This window comes from Lipophrys pholis, assembly GCF_963383615.2.
Source record: "Lipophrys pholis genome assembly, chromosome: 22".
NCBI classification, from domain to species: domain Eukaryota; kingdom Metazoa; phylum Chordata; class Actinopteri; order Blenniiformes; family Blenniidae; genus Lipophrys; species Lipophrys pholis.
The window spans coordinates 4,661,068-4,687,885 of NC_137644.1; the positions used below are offsets into that span (position 1 = coordinate 4,661,068).

General features: G+C 41.3%; 1 protein-coding gene across 2 annotated transcripts; it reads left to right on the forward strand.

The window, feature by feature from the left end:
• Window positions 1–3,583: 3,583 nt before the first annotated feature.
• Window positions 3,584–26,818, forward strand: LOC308127381 (chloride anion exchanger-like). Of its 2 annotated transcripts, XM_080492402.1 has the most exons (21): window positions 3,584–3,819; window positions 4,223–4,409; window positions 6,916–7,055; window positions 11,486–11,596; window positions 11,682–11,845; window positions 13,274–13,438; window positions 13,519–13,671; window positions 14,410–14,492; window positions 15,802–15,949; window positions 16,022–16,135; window positions 19,321–19,398; window positions 19,478–19,573; window positions 19,658–19,764; window positions 21,275–21,344; window positions 22,915–23,007; window positions 23,240–23,335; window positions 24,761–24,988; window positions 25,087–25,141; window positions 25,956–26,101; window positions 26,197–26,256; window positions 26,516–26,818. In XM_080492402.1, exons 2-21 carry the CDS (start codon window positions 4,279–4,281, stop codon window positions 26,534–26,536), a joined length of 2,259 nt encoding a protein of 752 aa, XP_080348528.1. In that variant the 5' UTR covers window positions 3,584–3,819; window positions 4,223–4,278; the 3' UTR covers window positions 26,537–26,818. The 2 variants fall into 2 exon arrangements, with proteins under 2 accessions (XP_080348528.1, XP_080348529.1); XM_080492403.1 differs by lacking the exon at window positions 22,915–23,007 and having other exon boundaries at window positions 3,613–3,819; window positions 26,516–26,817.

Here is a 26,818-nt window from a genome sequence, read left to right on the forward strand (position 1 = left end):
GTCAGAAGAGAACCTTACCTTATCTCTGATAAGCCTCTGACACACCAGGAGAATCCCACGCAGACATAGTTACACAACCACAGAATCATCCATCAACATATTACTTCTTGTTTTAGAATAAAGTTGAACATTCATTGTGTGACTGGCAGCGCTGCTTAGTTTAAATTTCTAATATTGTTTCTATGTGTTTCGTCTGGCCTGCGTTAGTCACTATGTTAGAGTAAATACCTTCTCTTAATTGTCTTTTATTGTTTCTTTTGAACCCATTAACCCCTGAATTTTAACAGTTTTTTAACTTGCCTTTTACATTTGATCTGTTTCTGCACTTTGAGATTTTTTAAAGGTAAAGTGCATTATAAATAACAACACCAATACTAATACTAATACTAAAATTCTAATTATTATTATTATTATTAACGTTATTACTATTACTATTATTATTATTAGTAGTAGAAGTAGTAGTAATAGTCGTAGTGTTATCTTTCCTTCCATCACAAAAGTGATGAGTTGCCGAATTTCGTATATTTCTGAGTAAAACTCACTCACACGGGGCAAATCAATGAGGCATGTCAAGTCATACATCCACTGCAGGTACAGTCACCCTGAGCAGCTGTTAGCGCAAGTACAACTCGTGTTGGGACATACATTTCAAAGCAGATTGTCCATAACTTTCCATTTTCTGTAAGATATTCCTCAAGCAAATGTGAAGAGAGATTGTTCCTAACACCGACACGACTGCAAAGCTGAACTGTTTCAGTCTCTGTAAATATTCCAAAGGTCAAACATCTGGGTCACCAGTGTTGAGAACAGTTTAGCTGCTAGATTCTACACTGTACAACATAAACCACAGCAGAAAAACACATATACATGTACACAAACATTTTATCACTGTTGAAAAAGGAAAAAGTGTTATGCAATCTGGGAGTGAGGATATTGAAGGGTGCTGCAATAGTAACCCTGATACGCTGATGACTAAGCAGAAATACTGAATGTCATGCATGGTTTGCAGGTTTGATCCTTTGTTCTTGGCTTAAGGAACAACAACAGTATTTATGCAGTTAACAATCTGTCTGATTCATAAGCATGGGACAAAGTTAGATTCATGTGTCCTTGGGACACTGCGATCATGAAATTGCACAAATCAGAGGTTTTATTGAGATTAACTATTGTCTCATGCCACATTTGAAAATGCTGTGAAACGACAATGACAACCACGGGAAGTCGGTGTCAGGTTGATTTGTGGTGAAACCAAGTGTGATCACGACATCACGGAGCTCACGGTAACATTTGGGGCAAATATAAAGCAATTCCAACAAGGAGAAAATACCTTCAACGTTAAAAATGTCTTGATACAGTCGGATATCAAGTTAGTCTTTGAACTTTAGACATCAAAATATCAGCAGCATAAAATGATAAATACATGAGACATGAGTAGGAATCAAGGGAAGGCCGTGTAACCCCTCGCATGCCTCACCATTAAATCAAACATCTTCTTGGATTCCAACATTTTTATTGACTTGTGGTGTACCACAAGACTCTGTGCTTGGCCCTCTTTGATTTTCTGTGGCTCAGTGTGATGTTCCGTCACTACGCCGACGGGACTCACCAACCATTTTTGTAGCAGCCTCGATCATGCAAAATAATGTCAGTAAGGTAAACTATCTTAAAACACTTTATCGAATTGAATGAAATAAACAGATTAATAAACAGAATAAAACAAAAATAATTCATTAATTTCCCCACAAAATAGATATAGATATAGATATACGTCGATAGATAGATAGATAGATAGATAGATAGATAGATAGATAGATAGATAGATAGATAGATAGATAGATAGATAGATAGATAGATTTCACTCGGCTTTTCAGACATCAATAAAAATAGAAAAACATTTAGAAGTAAGACTTAACAATTATTTTGAGTTCACCCTGAAAAAAACCCTGCATGTTTATGAGACATATGGATGACATAAGGTAAACCACAATTGCTCCAGCACCGGTAAAGTTACTGGCGAGGCTGATGACATAACATAACGACCACTGAGCCTCACCTGGACTCTGAAGTGACGTCTGACGGATCGAGCTGAGCCTCACGGCGCCATGTTGCCTCCTGTGAACCGGGAGTTTGGTCATGATGAACCTCCTCCACCCCTCCACTGCTTTAATCATGTGTGGGTTTTGGATCAACATCACATGCGTCTGAATACAAGATCTCTGATCAGCTGATCTCCAGAGGAAACATCTACAGCAGTGATTCCCAACCAGGGGCCCTGATGTGTTTTTCAAAGCAGGGGTGGCAGCCGCCTCACAACCATCAGATCACTCTCTTACCTGAGGACCAGCTGACCAGCTTCACACATTACCTGTAGTTACACACACACACACACACACTGTTGCCTCTTTCAATCAATGAAACTGCAGGGTGACGTTCTCCGATTTCAGGCGCGGGGATAAATCACTCGCACTGGCACAACACCAAACATTTCCCATGAACCCGTTATGAACTGCTGCTGGTCCTCGACAAACAGCCGAGGCGGCAGCGCCACTTAATTCTGAACAGACGTTTTGATAAGGACATTCACACACTTCCATGTAATGTTTGCATTCCAGCTGAGCGCACTGAAACCCACCACACACACACACACACACACACACACACACACACACACACACACACACACACACACACACACACACACACACACACACACACACACACACACACACACACAGGAGACAACTATCTCTTGTTGTGTTGACTGACTTACCAAAGCAAAATGTATCCGATATAAAAGTTTAACCGGAATGCCTTTGAGCCTTATTAGCATGTTGCATTTATTAACTCTTTACCTCATCATAACATTGTAAAACAACCAAACATTTTCTAATATTAGATCTTAAATATTAAATACAAGCAAAAAGTGATGGGATGAAGCATTTCAGTCCCCAGGAAGTAGATTGGACACATACATTTGGACCCCCATATCCTCACAATGTCAGCAAAACGCATTTGTAGAATATCTCTTGTGGGCCAAATTGAAAAAAACAAAGAAAAAAAGCATTTCCTGGCCAGTGACTCATGCTGATCAATTTCAAATAAACTGATCATGAGGCTAATTTAATTTATTCCAAATGTAAACTTTACCCTGTATCTTTAAATGACATAAAACTGGGCAGAGTCCAGCATTTTGGAAACTGAAACGGTTTAATGATGGTAAACACACACACACACACACACACACACACACACACACACACACACACACACACACACACACACACACACACACACACACACACACACATTAAAGGAGAAAACATTTCAGGTCAATCATGTTTTCTGAGGACACTGATTCTCAATGTTTATAGCCTTTAAATGGAAGAATGTCCCCGTTAGCAGACTGGTATATCGCTTACATGCAGTAGTTTTTCCCACCCGTCTTTTTTCCTGCAGCACCCACCAACTCTTTGTACTCCCAACAGAGCGCCGTGGCCAACCTTCAGAGCCACTTCCCCTCCCGAAAGGCGACTTGCTTTCCACTTCATAACAATGACCTGTCGTGTCCTGTCCACATCCTCCCACCACTGAAAGTTGCGAGTAGCCGATATCAGTCGGAACAATGGTCAAGGATAAGGCAGGCATCCAGCAGTTGTGAGAAACAGACCATTCATCATAATTGCTGTTAATAATTACAGCCGCGATAAGAGACGTGACATTTATTGATGGCAGAACCATCTGAAGTCTCAGTTGATGCAGAGGAGCCGGTGGAAGAGACAGTGGAAACTTTGGATTTGAGACACTTTGGGACTCTGTCAGGTATGTGAGAAATGCTCTTTTAAGCTACGTGGGGACACGGAGTGAGAAAGAAACTCAAAGGAATTCCATAGCTGCTGATGTGTTTGTGCTCCAGCTCGAGATTGTTCACCTTTCCAGAGGTGATTTAGGTCATGAAAATCCCTGATGTTGATACGAAGGTGAGGTGGCTGATACAATGCGGTGATTCCATTCAATGGAAACCTCTCTGGTGTTGATCTGTTGCTGGAGCTCAAACAGAAGCTGACAAATCCTCCTCATCTGAAGGACAGTGCAGGTCCTGACCTGGCTGCTGTGCTCCACCCGCGTCTGGGAGTCTGGACCTTTGTAGTTTGCGGTTAATGTTATTTGAAATGTGTTCAAAGGGAAGACAGGGTCCCCTTCCTCACCCTAATGTGATTATTAGATCTCAGGGACTCATAGCGAGGAAGCGCCGGACCTTCAGGCAGAAGACGAAGCGACATGATGCGACCGGCGGCGAAGCAGTACGTGGTGGCCCGGCCACTCTACTCCGAGGAATCCTTCGCCGAGGAGCATGAGAAGGTGTACCGGCAGCGCAAGACCATGCTGGCCCACATCAAGCAGTACTTCACGTAAGAAACTTCGTTACCTTGAAGCTTTTGATGTAAAATGTTTCAACAAATGTTCCAGGAAATCTGAGCTATAATTTCATCCAGCTTTTGTATAAATATCTTAAAGCATCAGACATTTCTACAAGAATGATGCAGATATGATCATTACCACTGTAAAGCACATGAACTCATCATGACGCAAGAGTTTTCAAGCAGTGACGTAAACTTTGTAGAGAACAACTAGAAGTGGAAGTTTCCTATCTTATCCTAAAGATATCACTTCAAAACTTCACTGCATGAAAAAATATCGACGTTTAAAGAGTGAAAATAACCTGACAGGGTAGGTTGTTCAGGGATGTCCGAGGTTTTCATCATATTCACTTGACTTTTTAATATTTCTCAGTTGTTTCTAATCAATGAGGTTGATCTGTACCAGGCGATTACTCATCCTGCATTGCAATTCATTCCCGTTTAATCTTTATCTGTGGTGTAGTGGCATCAATGAAAGGAGAGGCTCTGGAGTTTTCAGTCCATCTTAATTCTTGAATAAACAAACTATTCAACAAAAAAACCAAATGAGACTTGGTGACATCTCATGAGCTGTCACTCTTATTGCTAAATCACTTTAAATCTTTCATTTCTCCCGGTGTGTTCTGATCAATAGATCAGAACACACCGGGAGAAATGAAAGGTTTTTTTTTTTTTTTTTTTACAATCAGAGTCATGAACATGTCGCTGGCTCATTAGCGGAATAATCCCCCCAAAACAACTCACATGCAGCCCCCCCCCCCCACCAGAATGTTTTTTCCTACTATGAGAAAGCAGCAGTAACGCCTTGACCCAGGACCACCTCTGGCTGAATTTCAATGCCTTTTAATAGAAAATCATGAGTCTGTCTTTGTCCACCCTTCTCTTCCTCTGAACTTTAAACCGTTAAACCTTTAACAGTAAACAACAGTGCCTGAAAAAATTATTTCCTTAACATTAATTTATGAAATGCTAAAGTAATACAGTGAAGACAGAAATTGTTCAACATGTTTCTTTTTTCCTTTGCTAACAATGTAATGGACCAGGGCTGTGAAACACTTTTGAGTTCTGGGGCTCCATGCGGCCCAGTTTCATATTGAGTGGTAAAATAGAGCCATTTCAACTTTAAAGTTGTTTGTTGTTGCGGTGTTGAGTGTATGTGAGGAAATTGTTCATAGTTTCACAAGACCAAACAATTCTAACGGAAAATGACAACAATCTCAACATAAAGTCCTTTTTAATTAAACCTTCTGGTGCAAAATACAGTGGAATGTCTTTCTCCTACAGCTGTTGCATTCTGGGTGTTTTTACCAAGGCACGCTGACAGCATGGCTTGGAGGCTAATGCTAGTTTGATAGCTTCCATGGCAGCACCGCTGATATCTCAGCTCAGGGTTCAATGCTGTGTTGCGTTGTAATACTCTTAAGAAATGTGTTCAAAAATCAGTGTTTTCTTTGAAATGTTTACACTTTGCTTGGTGGTTTGGTTGAATTACAGCCTCTTGAGGCCCACAGGCCTTATATTTGACACCCCTGTCATTGTTTTCACCTCCACACCTGAAAAAGATCTACTCATACCGGGGGCTCTTTGCATGGACATTAGATGTGTGGTATCTGCCCATAAAACCAGCCCTCTGGTTCAATGTGAGGCTCCATGCACACTTCCTGTTCTGCCAACAAACCATTATAGAGTGAAGGGTGCTGGATTTGGCACAATTCACAGTCAAGGTGTTCTAAAAACTACACAGAGATTGAATTTCAATCAAACTACTGCTTGTAAAAATATCATGTTCATGGGAATTTTAGCTTTAATTTAATGTGCTTAATGATTTAAATAGCTACGTTTAATGTTACTTATTTTCACACATTTCTTTAAAACTTGAATCCTCCAACAATCCTCTATTTACAAATGTACATCAAAATTTGGTGTTGAGTATCTATGTCATTCTACATTAACCACAAAATACTGAAAAAGTTGTATTTTTCCATATTAAATGTGACTCAGTACTAAAAAAAAGTATAAAACCATCAATATGCTTAAGTATTTACAGTACCTACATTTCCAAAGAAAAGATCAAAATCATAGATCATCTCAATCCCAAAATGTCCTTTTGTCGAGTCTCTTTCATCAGATTTTACTGAATGAAATTAATCTTTTGGGGATTATGAAGCAGTTCCTGAAGTCTATAGAAGTAGTAAAACGTATACAACAGCAGCTTAAAAGAGGGGTTGTATAAGAGGAAGACCACAGGACTGAAGCACGCCCTGCCAGAGGTGATTGTGGGTCTCATGCTGGATGAATCAGAGCCGAGCGAGCAGGGCAAGGTCTGCTCTCGTCATGTTTTAACGCCTTCCTCTCTGAGAGTGACGGCAGATTGTCTAGGGGGGGGGGGGGGGGGGACCGGAGCCCGCCCAGGTAGTGAAACCAACACTGGTCCTTCCCTTAAAGACTTCCACAGTTCCTGTACCTTCTCTCCATCTTTTCAAATGTATATTTCCAGATGTGACGCCAAACGAGCCAAGAACATCGTGCTGTCCCTTCTGCCGTTCATCGGCTGGATGAAGATCTACAGTGTGAAGGAGTGGCTGCTCAGTGACATCGTGTCTGGAGTCAGTACAGGACTGGTGGCTGTGCTGCAGGGTGAGTCCCAGCCAGACGATTCCCTGCATCCACATTCTATGAACACCACACCCCGCTGGCGCTGTGGTGTCTGGTTCGCTCTCCTGGTTGGTACCAGGCTTTGCTTCAGGATCGGAGCTTTCTGTCATCAGTTTGCTTGTCCTTGTTGTGCAGACAAGAGTTTTCTCTGGAGTCTCACGTTTCCTTCCCAAAGTCAAAGACAGCTTTGTGAACTGGTTCAGGTACTGGCAACCTATCAAAGGTCTCCCCTACAGTTTGCCCAAAAGCCCAAAGGAAGTCTTTGGCAGTAAGAATCACATCTGCAATTTTGCTCATTTGGGAAAGTAACTTAATCTTCACAATACAACTTCTTACCAAAAGAGGCATTTGAAACCAAGAGCATCACACACACACACACACACACACACACACACACACACACACACAGACACACACACACACACACACGAAAGGTCCAGTAATTTTATCACATGACAAAAGAGGGCAAATGTTTTTATTGAAGTACAAAAAATAAAAAAAAATGTTTTGCTCAAGCAAAATAAAAACAGCTCAGAGGCTGAAATCTACTCAGAGTATCAGAGTGAAAAGTTTCAAGAACATTCCTCATGTGAAGAATGCTCCTGGAATCCGTAACTTCACATATTTGTCATAACTCAGACCACGGGATCGTCTAATGTTGCTGCTCTGAATCCTCTGTGTTTTCTGGTTCTCCTACAACCATGAAGCTACTAGTTCACCCTGTCACAGACACGATCACATTAACAGGAAGTTTCCCACCGGACTGGAACATTTTACAATCTTACAACTACTCCCTACAGAAAAGTCATTCCAGGTGAAGAAATGTGTTTAGAGTCTTTTCTATGGTGGCCCAGACGGGTCAACGCAAGAGCAAAATCCACATCTTAACAGTAAAAGTGGCTTTTGCAGTTGCGTTGTGGCTTTTGCCGGACTTCTCTCTCGGATGAAGGTCTTGTTTAATGACAACAACAAACTGGAAACAGCAACTGTTTCTGCATTTATATGCCAGGAAAGTTTCACAGTCAGGTTTAACAATGAACCAAGATGTCAAAACAACCCAAATTGTTATAAAATAAGATTTAATAAAACCTGAAATGTAATAACTGGTTGATGATTTTAAATGTGATATTAACGTGTTTGATGATTATGCATTATTTTGTACTGATGATTGGAGAAGCAGAGAACAGATTATAGAGAATAGAAGCAAGCATATTAATAACTTCGACAACAGCAATCATCCATAAATACCATAAACTATATAGAATAATACACTATCTTTGTTTATATGTATATATACATATATATATATATAAACAAATAATCCAAACTTTTAGAACTCATTCGTTCAGTATTATTCAAATTGAAGCAATTCAAGTCCAATCCATAAATCATTGACTCACTTTATGTTATAGGAAAATTATTACACTGTAAGGAGAACAATATTTTGCCTGCCCCATAATGTAATCTTAAAAACATTTTTAAGTTTTGTTTAACGCCTTGTTACATTATTGACTAGTTATTACATTTTGGGTTTCATATTTTAATCTTTTTTAAATTACATTTTCTAATTATTTGAGTTGTTACTTATCGGGCTCTAACAGGTAATTCGTAAAAAACATAGCCATGCGTGATCCAGATGATTTTGTTGAAGAAGCACTCTTCCTCCTAAAAGAGTGAGCAGCCAGACTCTTCAGTTCACATACTTGTTGCTTGGTTCTCCAGGTTTGTTCCTGTTAAAAGAGAGTTTCGCCTTTCTACTGTCGCTCATGCTTGCTCATTTTGAATCGTTGTTTTTTGACTGTATTGTGTTAATTGAACAACCAGAAAGTGCATGTGCAGAACTGTGTTGTCTTCCAAACAGTCAAAATGTCAAAAATTAAATGTCTTGTCTTTTCTGTCTAATTTCTGTCTCTTAAATCATTTCTGTGCTTTTACATTCGTTGTACCTGAAATAACCTCTATTTTATTAGAATAATTGTCCCGTTTGTTCTGTTGAGTGTCTCAATGACCATTGTAAGAATAAGCATCACAGAATTCCTCTCCAATGCGTCCATTAGAGTCGAGGGATGTTGACAATGACTCGGCAAAAGCTTTTGAAAGAAAGTTTTCAGATAAAATAAAGAGCCATCGTCAACAGACACCATACAAGTCGCCACTGTGCTTTTTGGCAAGTAGTTGTAATTTGGTTTCACGTGTTTCTGCGTGTAAATAGTTCTGTGTTATCATTATTGCTTGTTCAACTAGTGTCTAATCTGATAATGAATGATAGCACAACAGTAGGTCTCTCCCTGTTATCTGAGTTGGTAAGAGGGTTAATAATGTGTTTGTATTAGGCAGCAGATGAGGTGGGGTTCTTTAGTTCACCTCACATTCTACCTCACCCCCGGGTCACAGACCCAATCAGCTACCCTCTAACCTTCTAACTTTCTAACCTTCTAACCTTCTAACCCTCGAACCCTCAAACCCTCTAACCCTCTAACCCTCTAACCCTCTAACCCGCTAACTCTCTAACCATCGAACCCTCTAACCATCTAACCTTCTAACCCTCTAACCCTCTAACCATCTAACCCTCTAACCCTCTAACCCGCTAACCCTCTAACCCTCTAACCCTCCAACTCTCTAACCCTCTAACTCTCTAACCCTCTAACCCTCCAACTCTCTAACCCTCTAACCCTCTAACCTTCTAACCTTCTCACCCTCTAACCTTCTAACCCTCTAACCCTCTAACCCTCTAACCCTCTAACCCTCTGACCCTCTAACCCTCTAACCCTCTAACCCTCTAACCCTCTAACCCTCTGACCCTCTAACTCTCTAACCCTCTAATCCTCCAACTCTCTAACCCTCTAACTCTCTAACCCTCCAACTCTCTAACCCTCTAACCCTCTAACCTTCTAACCTTCTCACCCTCTAACCTTCTAACCCTCTAACCCTCTAACCCTCTAACCCTCTAACCCTCTAACCCTCTAACCCTCTAACCCTCCAACCCTCCAACCCTCTAACCCTCTAACCCTCCCTCTGAAACCAGAGGAGGGTAGCTGGTTGGGTCTGTGACCCGGGGTGAGGTAGAATGTGTCTGTCCCAAGCATGTGGGTCCCTGCACCCGGCAGAATGAACGTAATAAGTCAGATGAGGCGCAGCAAACACAGTGACGGGAAGACGTAGTGGTGTACTCAATCTGGCAAGACGCAGAAGATGTTGTGGTCATCAACTATAGCCCAAAGACTGGACCATTCCTTGGTACTTTTGGAACCAAACTTTTAAAGAGTGGGATTGCCCTAGTGCGACAACATTTCCACTTTAGGCAGCTCCTCACACAGGTTTCTTTGTGCAACCAGCTCCCTGCTCATCGACCTTACTGTCGGATCCAACGGGCCGCCACTATAGAGTGAACTGAAGAAAACAGAAGCAGCAGGTTAATGGATAGCTCCAAATTGACAGAAGGGGTGAATGTGTGTGGGTGAACTCTGCCCTCTGCTGATTTCATCTTCAGCCACTTTTAACCTAACTTGGGTGAAGCAGGTCCAGAAGATGGATGGATGAAGTATCATCACATTGAAAATGTCTTTACACACTCATGCCCTGTCAGGCAGTTAGGGCCACGGCAAAGGGTCACCACCTTGCACTGGTTGGTAGGCCTGCAGGGGGTTTAACTCGTCAGGCTCCCGTTGCCTGAAAGGTCAACGGGTGGAGGCCTGATGAATCCACTGGCCCTCCAGGTTGTGGGTTGGACACTGGACTAACAGTCTCAGGCCCCGTTTACACGACAACGAAGGCGAGAGTATCCGCAAAACTCTCTTCACTTCTGGCGGGTCCGTTTACGCGACACCAGTGCTCGGATCCACTTTATCCGTGAATTTTGTATATCTGCTCCCAAGATGGAAAGATTCTTTCACGGTCGCGATTCCCTCCTGCAGAGACTGACGGAGGCGACGGAGCTTTTTACTGCTCATCTCTCCCCCTCCCTGCTATTGTAAAAACTCCCTTCTGCTCATGCGCCAGTAAACAAACATGGCCGACCCGTAGTGGTTTGAGTTGCGGTCTGTATTCTAGTTTTATCGTCCACATCGGTAGTTTTGTAGTTGAGACTCACCCCTGATAATAATAATAACTTTATTTGTATAGCACTTTTTTAAATATTGCTGCAAAGTGCTTTTACATTAGCATTAGCATTACATAGCATCCAATTCGTCATCAGTCCAGGCGAATGTTGGGTACAAAAACAAAAACGAGCAACAGCGACCTCCAGTGGTCCGGCATACTAACTACATCATTGTCAGTGTGTCTGCTGCTGCAGTGGAAACACACCACTTTTTTTTGTTGTCACATGAAACATTGTTGTTTAAACTGGGCCTTATTCCATAAAACACTCCTGTTATGGAAATGTCTTTAATGTGGCTGTGTTACATGCGCAGGTCTGGCCTACTGCTTGCTGGCCTCTCTGCCGCCATGGTACGGACTCTTCTCTGCCTTCTTTCCCGTGGTCATCTATTTTTTTCTCGGCACGTCCAGACATATCTCAGTAGGTAAGACCATCCTGTCACATCGGCACAACCGCTCCCCAAACGAGTAACACAAGCAACTCCACTTTGATTCTTTCACTCTGGGCAGGTCCTTTCCCAGTTCTGTGTCTGATGATCGGCTCGGTGGTCACCAGGATCATCCCAGACGAAGGACAACCCTCCCTCAACATCACAGCGTTCGACGGCCTGACAAACGATGAAAAGAGGGTGCTGGTGGCGTCATCCTTGTCCTTCCTCGTCGGGATCATGCAGGTTAAACTCCTCACTGTGATCACTCCTCTTCAGCATCAAGGCCAACCCTTTATCTGAGTGAGAGGAAGATATAAACAGATGATAGCTAAGAACCGTGCAAGGTTTAGAAGCAGCTCTTTAGGCAGTGGTAGCCTAAAGGTTAGGGACCTCGATCAGAAGTTCACAGGTTTGATTCCCACAATGCACAGGTCACCACTGTGGGTCCCTGAACAAGACCTTTGACCCCCATCAACCCCGGAGCTCGTTACTATGGCAGCCCACCACTCCAAGAACTATCTCCAAGGGGATAACTTAAGTGTGATTAGTTTATTTTTTGCTGCAGTGTGGCTTTAGAAAAGATAAAGACAAGGCTAAATATAAAGTCATTTGTAAACTCATCAGTAGCGACAATCTAATACTAGCCACAAGGAAATACTAGAGAACCAGTACAGGCCCGTGGATGCCCCCATCACAACCTGAACCACCTAACTGGGACAATTTGGCATCCTATCATTTGAAAGCAGTAAAAATAAACAAAAAACACCTAAAATCAAATCTTTCACCCCAAGATGTGGTTAGTTTGGATAAAGTGACCCAAAATGCATAAAGATTTACTTAAACATTTTTATACAACACAGGGCATGTTATTGTGAGAGTACACATTTATGTTGTTGAACCTAAAAATACACTCATCATGCTCTAAAGCGTTCATTAAGAATTAACCATTCAGTTTTATGAAAAGATTGAAATCAAAAAGCTGTTTGCACACTCTAAATGCAAACTACTATGAGGGAATGTTTGGCCTAAAGTACTTTATACTGTTAATCACATTCACCCATTCACACACCATTGGGGTCGGCTACCATACAGTCCATCCACTGGGAGCAGTTTGAGGTTCAGACTCTTGCTCAAGAACACTTCGACATGTGGACAGGCAGAGACGGGGATTGAACCGGCAACCTTCCAATTGGGAGACGACCACAGCGACCCTGGGAATACATTAAAATAAAGCAAATAAGAAAGACGTGTAAAGGACAATAAAGAGAAAACCTTATTAAGATTTATGTGATAGAATAAGTAAAATATACGGTCTTTTCGAGTCCTGATTTAAATAAAGTGAGTGTGTCAGCAGGAAGTTTGTTCCAGAGCTGAGGAGCGTAGGAACTAAAAGCTGCTTTGCCTTGTTTCTTCTGACTCTGGGAACATTTAGTAAACCTCTTCCCGAGGACCTCGGGGGTCTCGAGGTTTCATATTCTACAAGTAGTCATTGTAGTCATTTCTCAAAAGGAGAACCAACACTATATCAGGTCATAACGTTATGGCTTCTTCATGTTTAAAGTCAAACATTCAAGCAACTCCTAACAGCCAGTAATTTTATGTCTTGTGTTGAGGTAATTCTAAAAGTTCAGAGTTTCAATCCTGATTTGGCCACGTTTCTGTGTCTTCCAGCTGGCGATGGGTTTATTCCAGGTCGGCTTTGTGGTCATGTACCTGTCTGACACTCTGGTGTCTGGATTCACCACAGCGGCTGCCGTCCACATCCTGGTGTCCCAGCTCAAGTTTGTTCTGGGGCTTCAGGTCCCCGGACTCAGCGGGCCGCTCTCCCTCGTATATGTAAATATAGAGCAGCTCGTCGTCTTTATCGCAGCGCCAGAGGACGAAGATCAGTCACAATCTGTTCATTTATCTCCCAGACCCTGGAGATCATCTTCAACAAGATAACGTCCAGCAACGTGTGTGATGTGGTGATCTCCCTGGTGATCATGGTGGTGGTGTTCATCGTGAAGGAGCTGAATGACAGATACAAATCCAAGCTCCCTGTGCCCATTCCCATCGAGGTCATCATGGTGAGCAGCACTGCCACACACTCCGCTGTCAACATCACAAGTTTATGACCGCAGTCATTAAGCTTATTTATAACAGAATTTATGGTACTTAAAATGTCAAAATCTGTAAAAAAAAATAGCCGTTGCTTCACCTTGCCTGTGATTCAGTTCAACTTTGATTTTCGATCCAGAGTTCAAATCACACCCAGTTTTTTTTCATTTAAAAACTGGGGAGTAGAATTCTTTCTAAGTTGAGCTTCCACAATAAAACGTGATTGGGAAGACATTTGTAGAGTTTTAAAAGAAGTATTTATAACTACATGTTTTTTAGAAATAAGCATAATGCATACATAAAGAAGACAACAATATATCATACTTTAGATTCTCTGAAACTCCATTTAGTTGTTACATTAACTGTTTAACTGTTGAAAAGTCACAGGACAGATAAGACGTGAACATATAAACTACGTGTTGCTTTGTGACTGAAATTTACGTCAAACGTATCTCAGCATAACAGTTTAGTCCCTTGATATTCAGAAAAAGTCACTTGTTTATTTCATCATTTCCCACATGAATGGAAGGTAATGAGCACAGAGAGGAAAGAAATCCAGTTTTAAGGTTTCTAAAAAAAAAAAAAAACTTAAATGTGCAGGAATCATGAAATAATTAAGATATGTTCTGTTTTTATAAGTAATGTAACTCGATAGAGGATGACTATCTGTTTAATCGTACTATCATTACGGTATGTTTCCTCCACAGACTGTGATTGCATGTGGAGTTTCGTATGCATTCGACTTCAAGACGAGATTTGGCATTAATGTTGTTGGTCATATTCCAAGGGGGTAAGGAAATAAAATATTCCAAGTTTGCTGCATTTGAAGTAAGAAAATATGATTTATTTTTTTTTTATAACATATTTAAAAAGCGCTTTCATTAAACCGTGGGATCATATATTTATGTACAATATCAACAAATCGAAGCATTGATTTCACATCTTCACTGAGTTTTTCCAAGTTTTTCAGCTTCATTCTGATCAACTCTCATTATTCATGTTATTTCCCTTTGTAAGATTAGACGACATGTCGCTTTAGATAGCATTATCAAGTGTATTATTCTGGCCTAAAAATGTGTTTGTGCATTTTGACATAAGGAAACAAATGATTGATGATCTGTACCGGCGAGGCACCGTTGATTTCTTGGAAATTAAACACAACATATAATTATTGAAATTCCTGCTGCTGCAACACTGGACAATTCCCTTCAAATAAATGCATGTAGAGCAAGAGTGTCAAACATAAAGCTCGGGGGCCAAAACCGGCCCACAGGAAGCTCCAGTCTGGCCAGGAGGTCGCAGCACACGCCACATCGTGAGATTCAGAAAACAAAACATCTGACAATATAAAACACTTCAAATGCAGATTATGGAAACGGATTGGAATAAAGTGCAAAATGTAGATATTGAGGTCCATTAGTTTGCTGTAAGAGAGTTTAGAAACCGGGATTGATTGAAGCATAGTAGAGAACAGAAGTGATTCGATGAAACCACTTTAGACATTTTGGTTTCTGTTTGGAGGATGTTCCAAGCTGCGGGGGCAGAGGAACTACAAACTTCCAGTTCAGTCCGAACACGAGGAACGTGTAAATAATACTCTATCTATATCTATATATCTATATATACACTCTGTCACGAGTAGTTTGTAAAAACACTCATAATGCAACAGTTATAGACGTTTTGTTGGGACATTTTACTGGATTTTGCAGCAGAAAGTTTCATTGACATTTGAGTCATTGTTTGGTTTTGTGAATACTAGATAGGTATTTTTATCTTGTATTCTCTGCACCACAACAAAGAAAAACCTAAAGTTTAAAATTTAAAGATCATCGTGGGACTATTTTACTGCTCCGGTCGACTCCAGATGAAATAAGACTGAATGTGGCCTCTGAACTGAAATGAGTTTGACGTCGTCGATGTGAAATGTGTGACGTACTTAGAAACAGAAGTAAAGCAGAGCGGTCACAGGGATTCCTTGATACAAGACTCTTTCCATTTTGGACTGTGTTTTATGTTTGAATAGAACTAAAAGGATTTTTTTTCTGCTTTCTTCAGCCTGGTGGTTTTAAAGAGACTCTGACTGACTTGTTCCCTTGCAGGTACGAGACTCCAGTGGCTCCCAACATGCACCTCTTCCAGGAGACAGCAATGGAGGCTTTTCCCATGGCCATCGTGGGCTTTGCTGTCGCCTTCTCCGTGGCGAAGGTCTATTCTGTCAAACACGACTACGCCATAGATGGAAACCAGGTATTCATCAGTCCCGACAGGAGTGAAAACTGGATTCTTTTTCTGGTTTCAAGCACTGTGTGCTCTCTGCAGGAGCTGATCGCCTTCGGGGTCAGCAACATGTTCGGGGCGTCCTTCAAGGCCTTCGCAGCGAGCACGGCGCTGTCCAGGTCGGCGGTGCAGGAGAGCACAGGAGGGAAAACTCAGGTAACCTCCTGCAGCCCGTCTTTTATTGTCGCTTCAATAAACAACATCAGTGTGAGGATGATTCAAGGACAGCCTGGTCATTAATAGTTTGGTAGTGAATGATCCCCACACAGGACTGTACTGTAGATAGTGACCAGTTACTGAATGACAGACTGAGAGACGCATTAATGATTACAATGATTTGGCTAAAAACATTATTACAAATACTTTCATTGTAAAGAGGTTTAATCATTTCAACTCTCTGCAGAGCACAGTTAGCCACCATTAAACCTTTGCCATTACTTTGATTGTGCTCAATGACCATTTTATTGTGAAATCCTTAATGACAAAAACTCTCCTGAACCATCTTTCATTGAGAATACTCAGAGATGTCAGACATGGAGGCTTATTGAAGGACGTTTCAAGGCTTTGTTCATTCTTTTACACAAGAATAATAATCATTCATCCGTCTGTCTTCTATGTCCACCAGCTGAATGTGATTAGCAGGCACAGGGAGAACATGCAGACTCACACGAATACACCCAACAGACTAGAATATGAACTCATGAGCCATTTAGATACAATAAACAATCCAATGTTTCACTGTATTTTGGTAAAATGTCACATACTGTGTTGCTTTCACCACAGTGTATAAACTATTTAGGAGTAGATTGTTTTGCATAGGTCGGATTGTCAAACACGTTTTAGTTCACATTCCGTCCTGGACCAGAAAAAACTACTGTCATAATACCCTTTAAATTTAAAGATGGAGCGTTTGTCTTTGCTGTGCTGCAGAGTGTATGTGATGAAAACCAAACAATTACTGCTGAGAATGACAACAATCTCAACATCAAGTCAATTTTATTGAAAACTTCTGGTGCAAAATACAGACAAATTTACAAAAAAAAACCTTTCTGCTCTTAAGTAATTTCTCTAAAAATCAATGTTTTCCATTTGCTCGGTGGTTTGGTCGGATTGGAGCCTCTTGCAGATCAGCTTTGGCCGGCGGGCCTTATGCCTGACACCCCTGGCATTCAATACCATAAATATTACTTGTTGTTTAAAACGTGTTGTAACTTTCACAGGTTTTATCCATGCAGTGTTTAAAATCAAATAGGATGTTATGCCTTTATAGTCTGGAGTGAACTCGGTGCACGGTGAACATGTTTTTAGAAATCAGTGTAGTCCTGAAGCTCACCTGAGTTCCCCGGGTGTGTGTGTGTGTGTGTTTGTGAGGCGTGTAAGGGTGAAGCACATTTTCATAAATTCAAGACATCCAATCTTAAAGTGGAGCTTCTCTCTCAGATGAGTTGGGACACTGTGTTAAAGGTAAATGAAAATGATTTAGATAAACACATCAGTCCTTCCCAATAGAACTGATAAAGCTCATCAGACAGTTCCAACCGAAACCTTTTTCCATTTCAGGGAAATATGAGGTAATTTTGAATTAATACTCAGAGTGCAACTTTGTCTTTCTGAGAAATTATGTTTTACTGAGGTCCTGGAAAAAAACACACAAGCAATGCAAATTAAGTTTAAATCAACTCAGAACACATTGCATTGTGTGTGTTTGTGTGTGTGTGTGTGTGTGTGTGTGTGTGCGTGTGCGCGTGTGTGTGTGTGTGTGCCACTGCAGACGCACACACACACACACACACACTTACATCCACGCCTTACAATTAACCTCACATGCATGTTGGTTATAATGAGCGTAAAAGATATGAAAGTATATCATAAATCAGAATTTCAATGTAAATCAGATGAAACAATATTGTGAGTTTCAGTTATATAATATGAATAAACTTATATGTTACAATTAAATGTTATACGTATGTGTTAAAGCATTTAAAATGTTTTATACAGTAGGACACAGATTAGAACTAGAGAGGGAGCAACAGAGCAACTAAACAAAAACGCAAAACACTGCCCCCTGGTGTTTAGAAGAGAAAGTTATAATTCTTCTACTTTTATCTATAATATGAAGTGAAGAATGTTCTTAAATATGAAAGTACTGATGTTTTGTTGTTGTTTTAGCTTCAATGTTGTGGTGCACCGCACCAAGACAAAGACACATAAACACACGATTGCTTGTTTGCGAGTCCCGTTCACAATGTGGTGACATGCAGTGAGAGTTTCAGTCGATTTCAACATTTAGACGGTGAAATACGAGGTCATTTGAATCAGTTCTAAACTTTCCAACAGACTTTTTTTTTTTTACCTATAAGTGACATTTGTGTTTTTCATGATTGACTAAAAAGTTTCATTATTTAATCCCGCCCCTTCTCCAATATTCAATAATCACATTTTATATTATGAATTAATGAAACCTGACTGTTGAAATTCACCAGTTTTAAATATTTGAATGAGAGTATTTAATCAATATCTTACATACTTCACTCTGTGAGCGACTTTCTGTCTCTGTGTTGTTACGTCTTCAGCCAGGTTTATAGTGATAAACTAGTTTAAAGAATATATTTGTCTTCAAATGTCCCAAATAATAGTAATCCAGCTTGGATACTTTTAATCAGGGGTGTAAAACTCATTTTACACAATTTGATCTCAAGTGGGCCAGACCAGTGATCAATAACAGCAGCTGTAAAACTCTGTCTTTGTTTTAGTGCAACAAAATATATCAGAAGAATTTAATGAATTTTCCTTTTTCAATACATAATAAACATGAAATTTGAATTGAAGAACTTGAATTTACACAATATTCTGCCTCAGTTCAGCTTGCGCTTTATAACGTACAGGTCACAGTGGTTTCCTTTTACACTATTTAAATCTTCCAAGGAAGAAACCATTTGGCCACGGGTCGCTGGACCTCAGAAATATAGTCGGTGAGTTCATCTTTTCATCAGATTCACTTGTGAAGCCGTAGAAATGATCAATGATGTGGACACATTTCTACATCGGTGCAGTAAATCTGAACACCTGAACTGACTCACAGCGTAAAGCAAAGTGCTGGTCAGTTCTGTCCTGCTGGTTGGTTTTGGTCCGTTGGTCAGTTCTGTCCTGCTGGTTGGTTCTGGTCCGTTGGTCAGTTCCAGCCCACCGGCCGTATGCTTGACAGCCCTGCTTTAAATGGCAGCCACTGAGCTGGTCTGGGTCCAGTAAACGGTGACCTTTCAGTGGATGAAGTGAAAAGCTGATAAAGCAGAAGTCTGGATTACTGCCACATGTTCTAGAAGTTTCCTCTTTGCTTTCAGGTTGCTGGATTGCTCTCAGCTGTCATCGTGATGATCGTCACCTTGGCTATTGGATTCCTCCTGGATCCGCTGCCAAAAGTACGTTCAACCTCTAAACCCCCACCACCACCACCACCACCACCACCCACACCTCTGACCTTTCACTGTCTTGCCGCAGTCTGTGCTGGGCGCCGTGGTCATCGTCAACCTGAAGGGGATGCTGATGCAGGTCAGGGAGGTGCCGTACCTGTTCAGGAAGGACAAGCCGGACTGTGTGAGACCTCACTCACTGAAGCAGGAAGCTCTATTGATCAAGCTGATCTTGGCAGTTTAAACATGGTTTTCTGACCCGGTCCAGGCGGTGTGGCTGGGCACCTGCTTGGGATCCATCTTTCTGGGATTGGATCTTGGACTGGCGGTCGGTCTGGGCGTGGAGCTCATCAGTGTCATCCTCAGGGTTCAGTTGTGAGTAGGACTCAATTCAATTACTTCCTTGTGTTTAACTTGTCATTTTTGTGTGCACCTTGTTCAGTTCAGACGTGCAGCAGGGTTTTAAAGCTGGAGCTTCTTTAAAAGTTATTGAATCTTCAGAACAGAGATAGTAAACACATTTTAGTTCAGGAGCTACATACAGTCCAATTTCATCTTGAGAGGGTCGGACAGATAAAATAGTGCAATAATGACCTTTGAATCTAAACTTTAACGTTTTTCTTTGCTGTAGTGTTGAGTATATCTGATGAAAATGACAATATTTTCACAAAACCAAACAATTACTTCCTAAAATGACTACAATCTGAACATAAAGCCCTTTTTATCGAAACCTTCTGGTACAAGAGACAGTGAAATGTCCAGAAAACTTCTCCTATAGCTGTTGCATTATGGGTGTTTTTACAATCTCACCCCGACAGTGCGGCTTTTAGGCTAATGCTAGTTAGCCATCCTTCATGGCAGCGTCACCGACACCTCAGCTCGTGTTTCCTTCATTGCTGACTGGACACCCTACCTGCCCCAGTCATTGTCCTATAAAGCAGAAATAAAACCTGAAAGTGGCATTTAAAATGAGTAGATTGAGGCTCATTTCCATAATAATTAAACTCCATCCTTCATAGTGATTAAGAACGAAGACAAGCTAAACTTAAAGTATTAAACTAGTCAACTGACTCATAATGAACTAATGAAGAAAACAAAGTGCAGGAATGGAATGGTATGGTCCAGTACGGTTCGGGTTTCCACGGCAAGAATTGTGGATGGTTCCAAAACAGCCGCTCCAAACGTTGACGCTTTTCCGTCGCCCTTCTGTTGAGGTACTCAGGACAATTGAACGGGTCTGATTTTGAGGAGCCGTCTGCTGATTGGTCAGTGATTTACTACACGGCCCTCAATATTTTAACATGTCGGCTGAACGAATCCTCTGTTGTTAACATATTGAGCTTTTCACTGGTTCTGCTGCCGCAGTGCGCTCCGGTGTCACTTTACCGCGGCCGGCCAGCGTTCGCTTTCTTGGAACCAACACGGAAGTTGCAGCTGCAGCTCTGTGGCTGCAAAAACAATGTTAACTAAACAACTAGTGCAAAGCGGGAATATGTAAACAATTACAACAGAGGATTCATAAGGTCCAGAACTGCCGCCCCGGCTGAGATTACTGTTGCAACGTCACGTATCTGCGGAGCTCTAAACCCCGTCTACCTGTGAACCTACTTTCTGCAGTGGAAACCCGCACCAGATTTAGCTCTGGGTCGCTTTGCCGTACAGCTCCGTACAGCTCCGTACTGCTCCGTACTGCTCCGTACAGCTCCGTACCATCGTTGCATTTTTTGTGCGGTGGAACCGGGTTTGATACATCAGTGCCAGCCTTCATTTTTTCATGGGCGCACCCCAAGTCCAATTCTTAGGAGCCCTAAGGATTTTTTTTGATCTTCAAAAGCAAGATTTAAGAATATTAATTGTAATTTTTCTTCTTCTGTTTTTGTTGCAGCCCTCGCTGCAGCGTGCTGGCCAACATTAAAGGAACTGACATCTACAAAGACAGGAAGGACTACACCAGTGTGAGTGGGATCATTGATCGAGTGTATTTAAGAAATAAAAAAAAGGCCAGAGAGAGCCGAGTGGCCAATCAAGATGATAAGAATTAAGTTATAGAAAAGCTGGGATTTGGATTTTGGACAGATGTATACTTAAATATCAAAGTAGAAATGACTTTATACAAATACCAGAAGTCTGTTTTGATTGTCCTCGACATTTTGTGTGTGTGTAAACTTAATCCTGTATCTTTAAATGATGTAAAACTGTGGAAAACGTTTAATGATGGTACAGACACACACACACACACACACACACACACACACACGTGCGCACACGCACGCACGCATGCACGCACGCACACACACACACACACACAGGAGACAGCTATCTTGTAGAACAGTTTACCAGCATGGATTCAACAGAAATGACAGATCATGATTCAAATTGTCGCAGTTTAAGTCAAAAACTGAAAAAAATAAATCATTTAAAAGAAAATTATATGAATTAAACAGACAAATCTTATTTCAAGTCAACAGTAGGTGATACTTTATAACGACATCAACTTCTGCACCTTCAACATCCATAACTGTTCTCTCAGCTGCTTTGTACCTTCTACTCAACACTAAACCAGCTTTCACCCTGATTTCACTAAGTTGTGCAAAATCCTCGTCAAGGATGTTTGACTCTGATCATGATGGACGTACAGACGTCGCTCTGTGTTGTTACATCGCTCACATCAAGTTGTCATTGTTCATGGTTTTTAAAAGCAAACAGCCAACCAGTTTTAAGAAAGTGGTGGTGAGCAGAAAATACAGATATTTGTTTCAAGATGTCTGGCATTAGAGGTCGAAGTCCTGAGAAAAATACTAAATGGGTCCAGACCTGGAAGAGTGTATCTGTACTTTGTTACTTCGCACACCTGTAGTATTGTTTGGAGAAACACTCTCATTTCACCAAAATAACAGTGCAGAACAGCTGCCAGTATGCTATCTTGCTTTAGTTGTTATATGTCATCTCCAGACAAACACTTTTCTACCAGATACATCAAATGAATGTCACTTTTTTATTCATCCAAGCTTTGACAGCTAAAAGACTCACGACCCGGAGCTATGTGTGAACTCTGTTTGTTGAAGGAAAGAGTAGGGAAGTGTTTGCATGAATCTCTTTTTGAAGGTAAAGGTTGTTACTCCCTGTAACTTGTCATTGTTCAACACCACAGATGTTCAAATTGGCAAAAACGTAGTTTTTGACACAGAATTCTACTCTGTTCTGTGAGGAGCAAGACTGTCAACAAGTTCCCTGTGGGATTAATAAAGTATAATCTATTCTATTCCAGAACAATTGAAGGAACAGGCTGATATTCTTCATCCAGCAGAGAAAGTTCTGGTTATGTGTTTTCCAAAGAGCTCCAATCCTCCTAAGGAACAGAATTTCTCAGTATTTTATTTTTTAAAGTGGAGATAGAATTGTTATAAAACAACAACCTTTTCTTCTCCTTTATTTCAGCTATCTTGAACTTATCTTATCTCAGCGAGATAAGAGTGATTATGCGCTTCCACGACTGTGCACTAATTCTTGTATAACTCTGTGCAGATTTACGAGCCAGACGGTGTGATGATCTTTAGGATCCCATCACCAATTTTCTTTGCCAACATCGACTTCTTCCGGAATAAGCTGATTGAAGCTGTAAGTCCCGCCCCCCTGCAGGCTGTAATAGTAAAGTAGTGTAAATAAAATAGTGATTCATCTTCAAAACCTGCCCTTTTACCAATGTAGTGCAGAGTGCATGAGTCGGTGAAAAACATCATAAAGAATATCATAAAAATCAAGAGCGGTATCTCCTGTGAGGATCTTAACACGTCTTATGTCTGCCTCATTCCGTTTCTGTCGTGTTTATCTTCCACCTGTGTGTCCTCAGCTTGGCTTCAGCCCGCTGAGAGTGCTGAGGAAGAGGAACAAGGCTCTGAGGATGATCCGGAAACTTCTAAAGAAGGGTGAACTGCAGTGGAAATCAGTGAGTAACGACTGTGACCTTGTGCACTGATAACATCTCGGTGCACTTTCACTTTTTAGTCTTGTGATGGAGGTTTGTGGTCAGGTAAGCCTCCTTTCTGTGCAGAAGATGTGTTCTTCAATCACAAAACATGAGAGGAAACAAGTGTGAGTGTGCGGGTGGCAAAGGATGGTGCAAGGTTCACCTCCCCTTATCTCAAGTGTCAGTAAGTGTGTGAAAGTAGCTTGAGCGGCCCTGTGTATTTATGTTTGGTTTACAACATCTCCACGACAAGTCATACAACATTAAACCACCATAGCTCCACCAGTAGCCTGTAAAAGTACAATCAAGGTACTAAGTTAGTTGTATAGTCGTGTCTTCATCTGGGGTGACCAATGATTTCCTGCTTGCACTTCCGGGGGTGAAAACTTGAATCCACGTTGGATTTTTATAACTAGTAAGTTTAGTTTTAAATTGAGTGGATCTTTACACTATATTTCCAAAAAATTCAGGAACTAATACAGAATATGTGGAAAAAACAAGATGGAAAACATACTACACATGTGAAAGCTTCACGTAATGTTATATCTCCTCAATGAGTTCAAGGTCATTGTTCTTTTCCACCTTCGGTCCTGGGTTCAGGTGTTCCTCCACTTTCTCCCTCAGATGTGTTTAGTGTGTTCAGTTCACAAATTTTAAAATGAACTAGTTCAGGTCATAGTTCTAAATCCACAGTTCCAAAAATGAACTAGTTCATAGTTCTTTTTTTTTTCGGAGTTACGTGATGCACCTGAACGCATCACCCGTGTCAGCAGTATGAAGCTCGTTAACCCTTAAAAAGCCGAGTCGTTCAAAGCATGTAAAAAAAAAAAAAAAAAAAAAAAAAAAGCGGGTTATCATCCGGAAATTACGGTAACCATACTAAGATGCAGTATTAATCGTGGAGGCAGAGTCTGAGGTAGTGCTGCTGTCTTCCGTTTGTTTTTGCCGCGACGCTTCGCATTTTGATGACGCATGCAGCGGTGCGACGCTGTGTCGGCTGCTGTTGCCAGATTGGCTGTTTTCCCCCGACATAATAAGGCCCGGTAACGGTGAGCTTTCGCCGGGTTTTTGACTGGAAGGCTCAGAAATCTGGCAACTCTCTTAAACAACCTTGAACTGCAAGAGCGCGGTTCACAAACACCAGAATGAGCGCCGCTCACAGTGACGTTCATCAGGCAGAAATACAGAACGTTCAGTTCACGTTCGCCCAAAAATATGAACGAGTTCATGAACACTGACAATCTAATATCCAATTTAACAGCTTTGCTCAAAAATCTGAGCTCAGCAAGGTTAATAATATTGTAGTAGGCAGAATATCACACACCTAAATAGTAATCTCAGAATATTTCTAACTTTCTGTGGAGAATAAAAAACTACCAAGAAATTATTATTCTGTCATTACAGAAAGGCCTTCTCCACACCACATACACTGCCATCCAGGACTCCAAGGATGAGGGCAACATGGAGGAGCTGGACCAGCCAACAGACTTCCAGGACCTTCCTGGCCGGATCGACTGGAACGGCCCACTTCCCGCCAACATCGTCATTCCTAAAGTGGAAATTCACAGCCTGATCCTGGACTTCGCCGCCGTCTCCTTCTTGGACATCTCAGCTCTGAAAGGACTGAAAACAGTGAGCGTGACGTCAAGCCGATGACCACAGCAGTTATTTTCACGGGCGCTTTCTCTTAAATGATCTTTGACCTTTATTTATTTATTTTTTCCTTTTAGTTGCTGAAGGAGCTGATCCGTGTTGAAGTGGAGGTGTACATTGTTGCCTGTGACAGTAAGTACACAGCTCCAAGACTATATAAGAGAAGTACTACTCACATTCACGTTGGCCTCCTTCCGTCTCACGAGACGATGGGCTGCACCAGGTGGAATCAGGTCCTCCCGCTGCATCTTCTCGTGTGGAAAAGAAGTCCCACGTGGGAGTGACAGTCTTTGCCACAGAGGCTGCAGGTGTGGGTTGTCGCCGTCTGGTCTGTTGAGCTGGACATGCGGGCGGCTCTGGACTTGCGGGCGGCTCTCCTCTTTCTCTGGTGGTCGATGCAGTCCTGCTCGGCTTCCTTGGTGCCGCTGTTGGCACACTCATTATATAGATTCCAAGGGGACTAAACCACAGCAAACTTTTTTTTCCAGGTCATTATGAACACATTGGAATATAACTCTGAACCCTATTGCTGCACTCAGGAAGCATTGCGATTATCAGCTAGTGAATAAAATCGACAAGAAGATCAGAAGAGAGAAGAGGTTCCGGCCCAGTCTTAGACTCGATGCACAGCAGTAATGTCTTTGTGAGTTCAGAGACTGACACACTTGTTATTCCCCCAGGCAGTGCCGATACTGGAGTGTTTTAGGAGCCACAGCTGTCACTTTCACATCTGCTTGGCACATCAATATTATATTAATCTGTTATATCTGTTGTGATGCTAAAAAACACAGTAATAAACAAGAGATTGAATAAAACACAAACTTTTTGCAGTATATCTAGGTAAAAAAGCAAAAGTTGACGAGAACAGGCTCACATGTTTTTGCTCCTTGGTCTTTACACTCTGCATGTTACAGGATTAAAACTGTCCGCTGTTTCTCGCATGCAGTTTATATCCTGGAGAAACTCTACGCCTGCGGCTTCTTCGATGACGAGGTTCAGTCGTCCATGTTCTTCCTCACGCTGCACGACGCCATGCTGAACATCATGGAGAAACATCCAGAGTCCACACAGAGGAAGTCCGACTATGAAAAGGTTTGTATCGTTCAGTCTCATGCTGTGAAACACACGTTCCACACATTAGTGCAGTAAGTATGAACCAGACACAAACTCTGGATGTTGCTCCGCAGATAATAACAACGGTTACCGTTCACCATCCAACGGGCAGTTTGAGGATCAGAGACAAAAATGTAGGTATTGTTTTTGTTTTTGGACGAACTTTTGTTGTCAAATTATTTTTAAAATATTAATTGGCTAAAAATAATCGTATTTCATCACCTTGTTGTTCTGGACTGAACTGTGAAAGATGCACATTGTGCCTTAATTAATGGAGTGGCTCATGAATTATAATGTTTTCTTTCTTTCTTTCTTTCTTTCTTTCTTTCTTTCTTTCTTTCTTTCTTTCTTTCTTTCTTTCTTTCTTTCTTTCTTTCTTTCTTTCCCACTCAGTCTCCAGAAACCAGGTTCTGACCTCACAAAGAAAAGAGTTCTGGGTGGAAACGCCACGAAGACAAAGAAACACATATACTACGTTTTACAGATGATGCTGTGTCGTAACTTACATAATGAACCATGAGATGCTCTGATAAATCTAGGTTTACGTGTGGAATATTTAATGTCATGTAAAAAAGCTTTGAGTTGTTGTTTTATACTGTATATAGTGAATTTGTAGAAAGTTTTTGGTGCACTGTATTTTACATGTTTTATAGTCGTATTTTCAAGACGATGAGAGTAAATAAACTTTTGACCACA

Coding starts and splice junctions, on each gene's coding strand:
- LOC308127381 (XM_080492402.1), top strand. CDS start 4,279: ATGATGCGACCGGCGGCGAAGCAGTACGTGGTGGCCCGGCCACTCTAC. Junction 11,597..11,681: donor GTCCAGACATATCTCAGTAG/GTAAGACCATCC, acceptor CACTCTGGGCAG/GTCCTTTCCCAGTTCTGTGT. Junction 19,574..19,657: donor GGAAGGACAAGCCGGACTGT/GTGAGACCTCAC, acceptor GACCCGGTCCAG/GCGGTGTGGCTGGGCACCTG.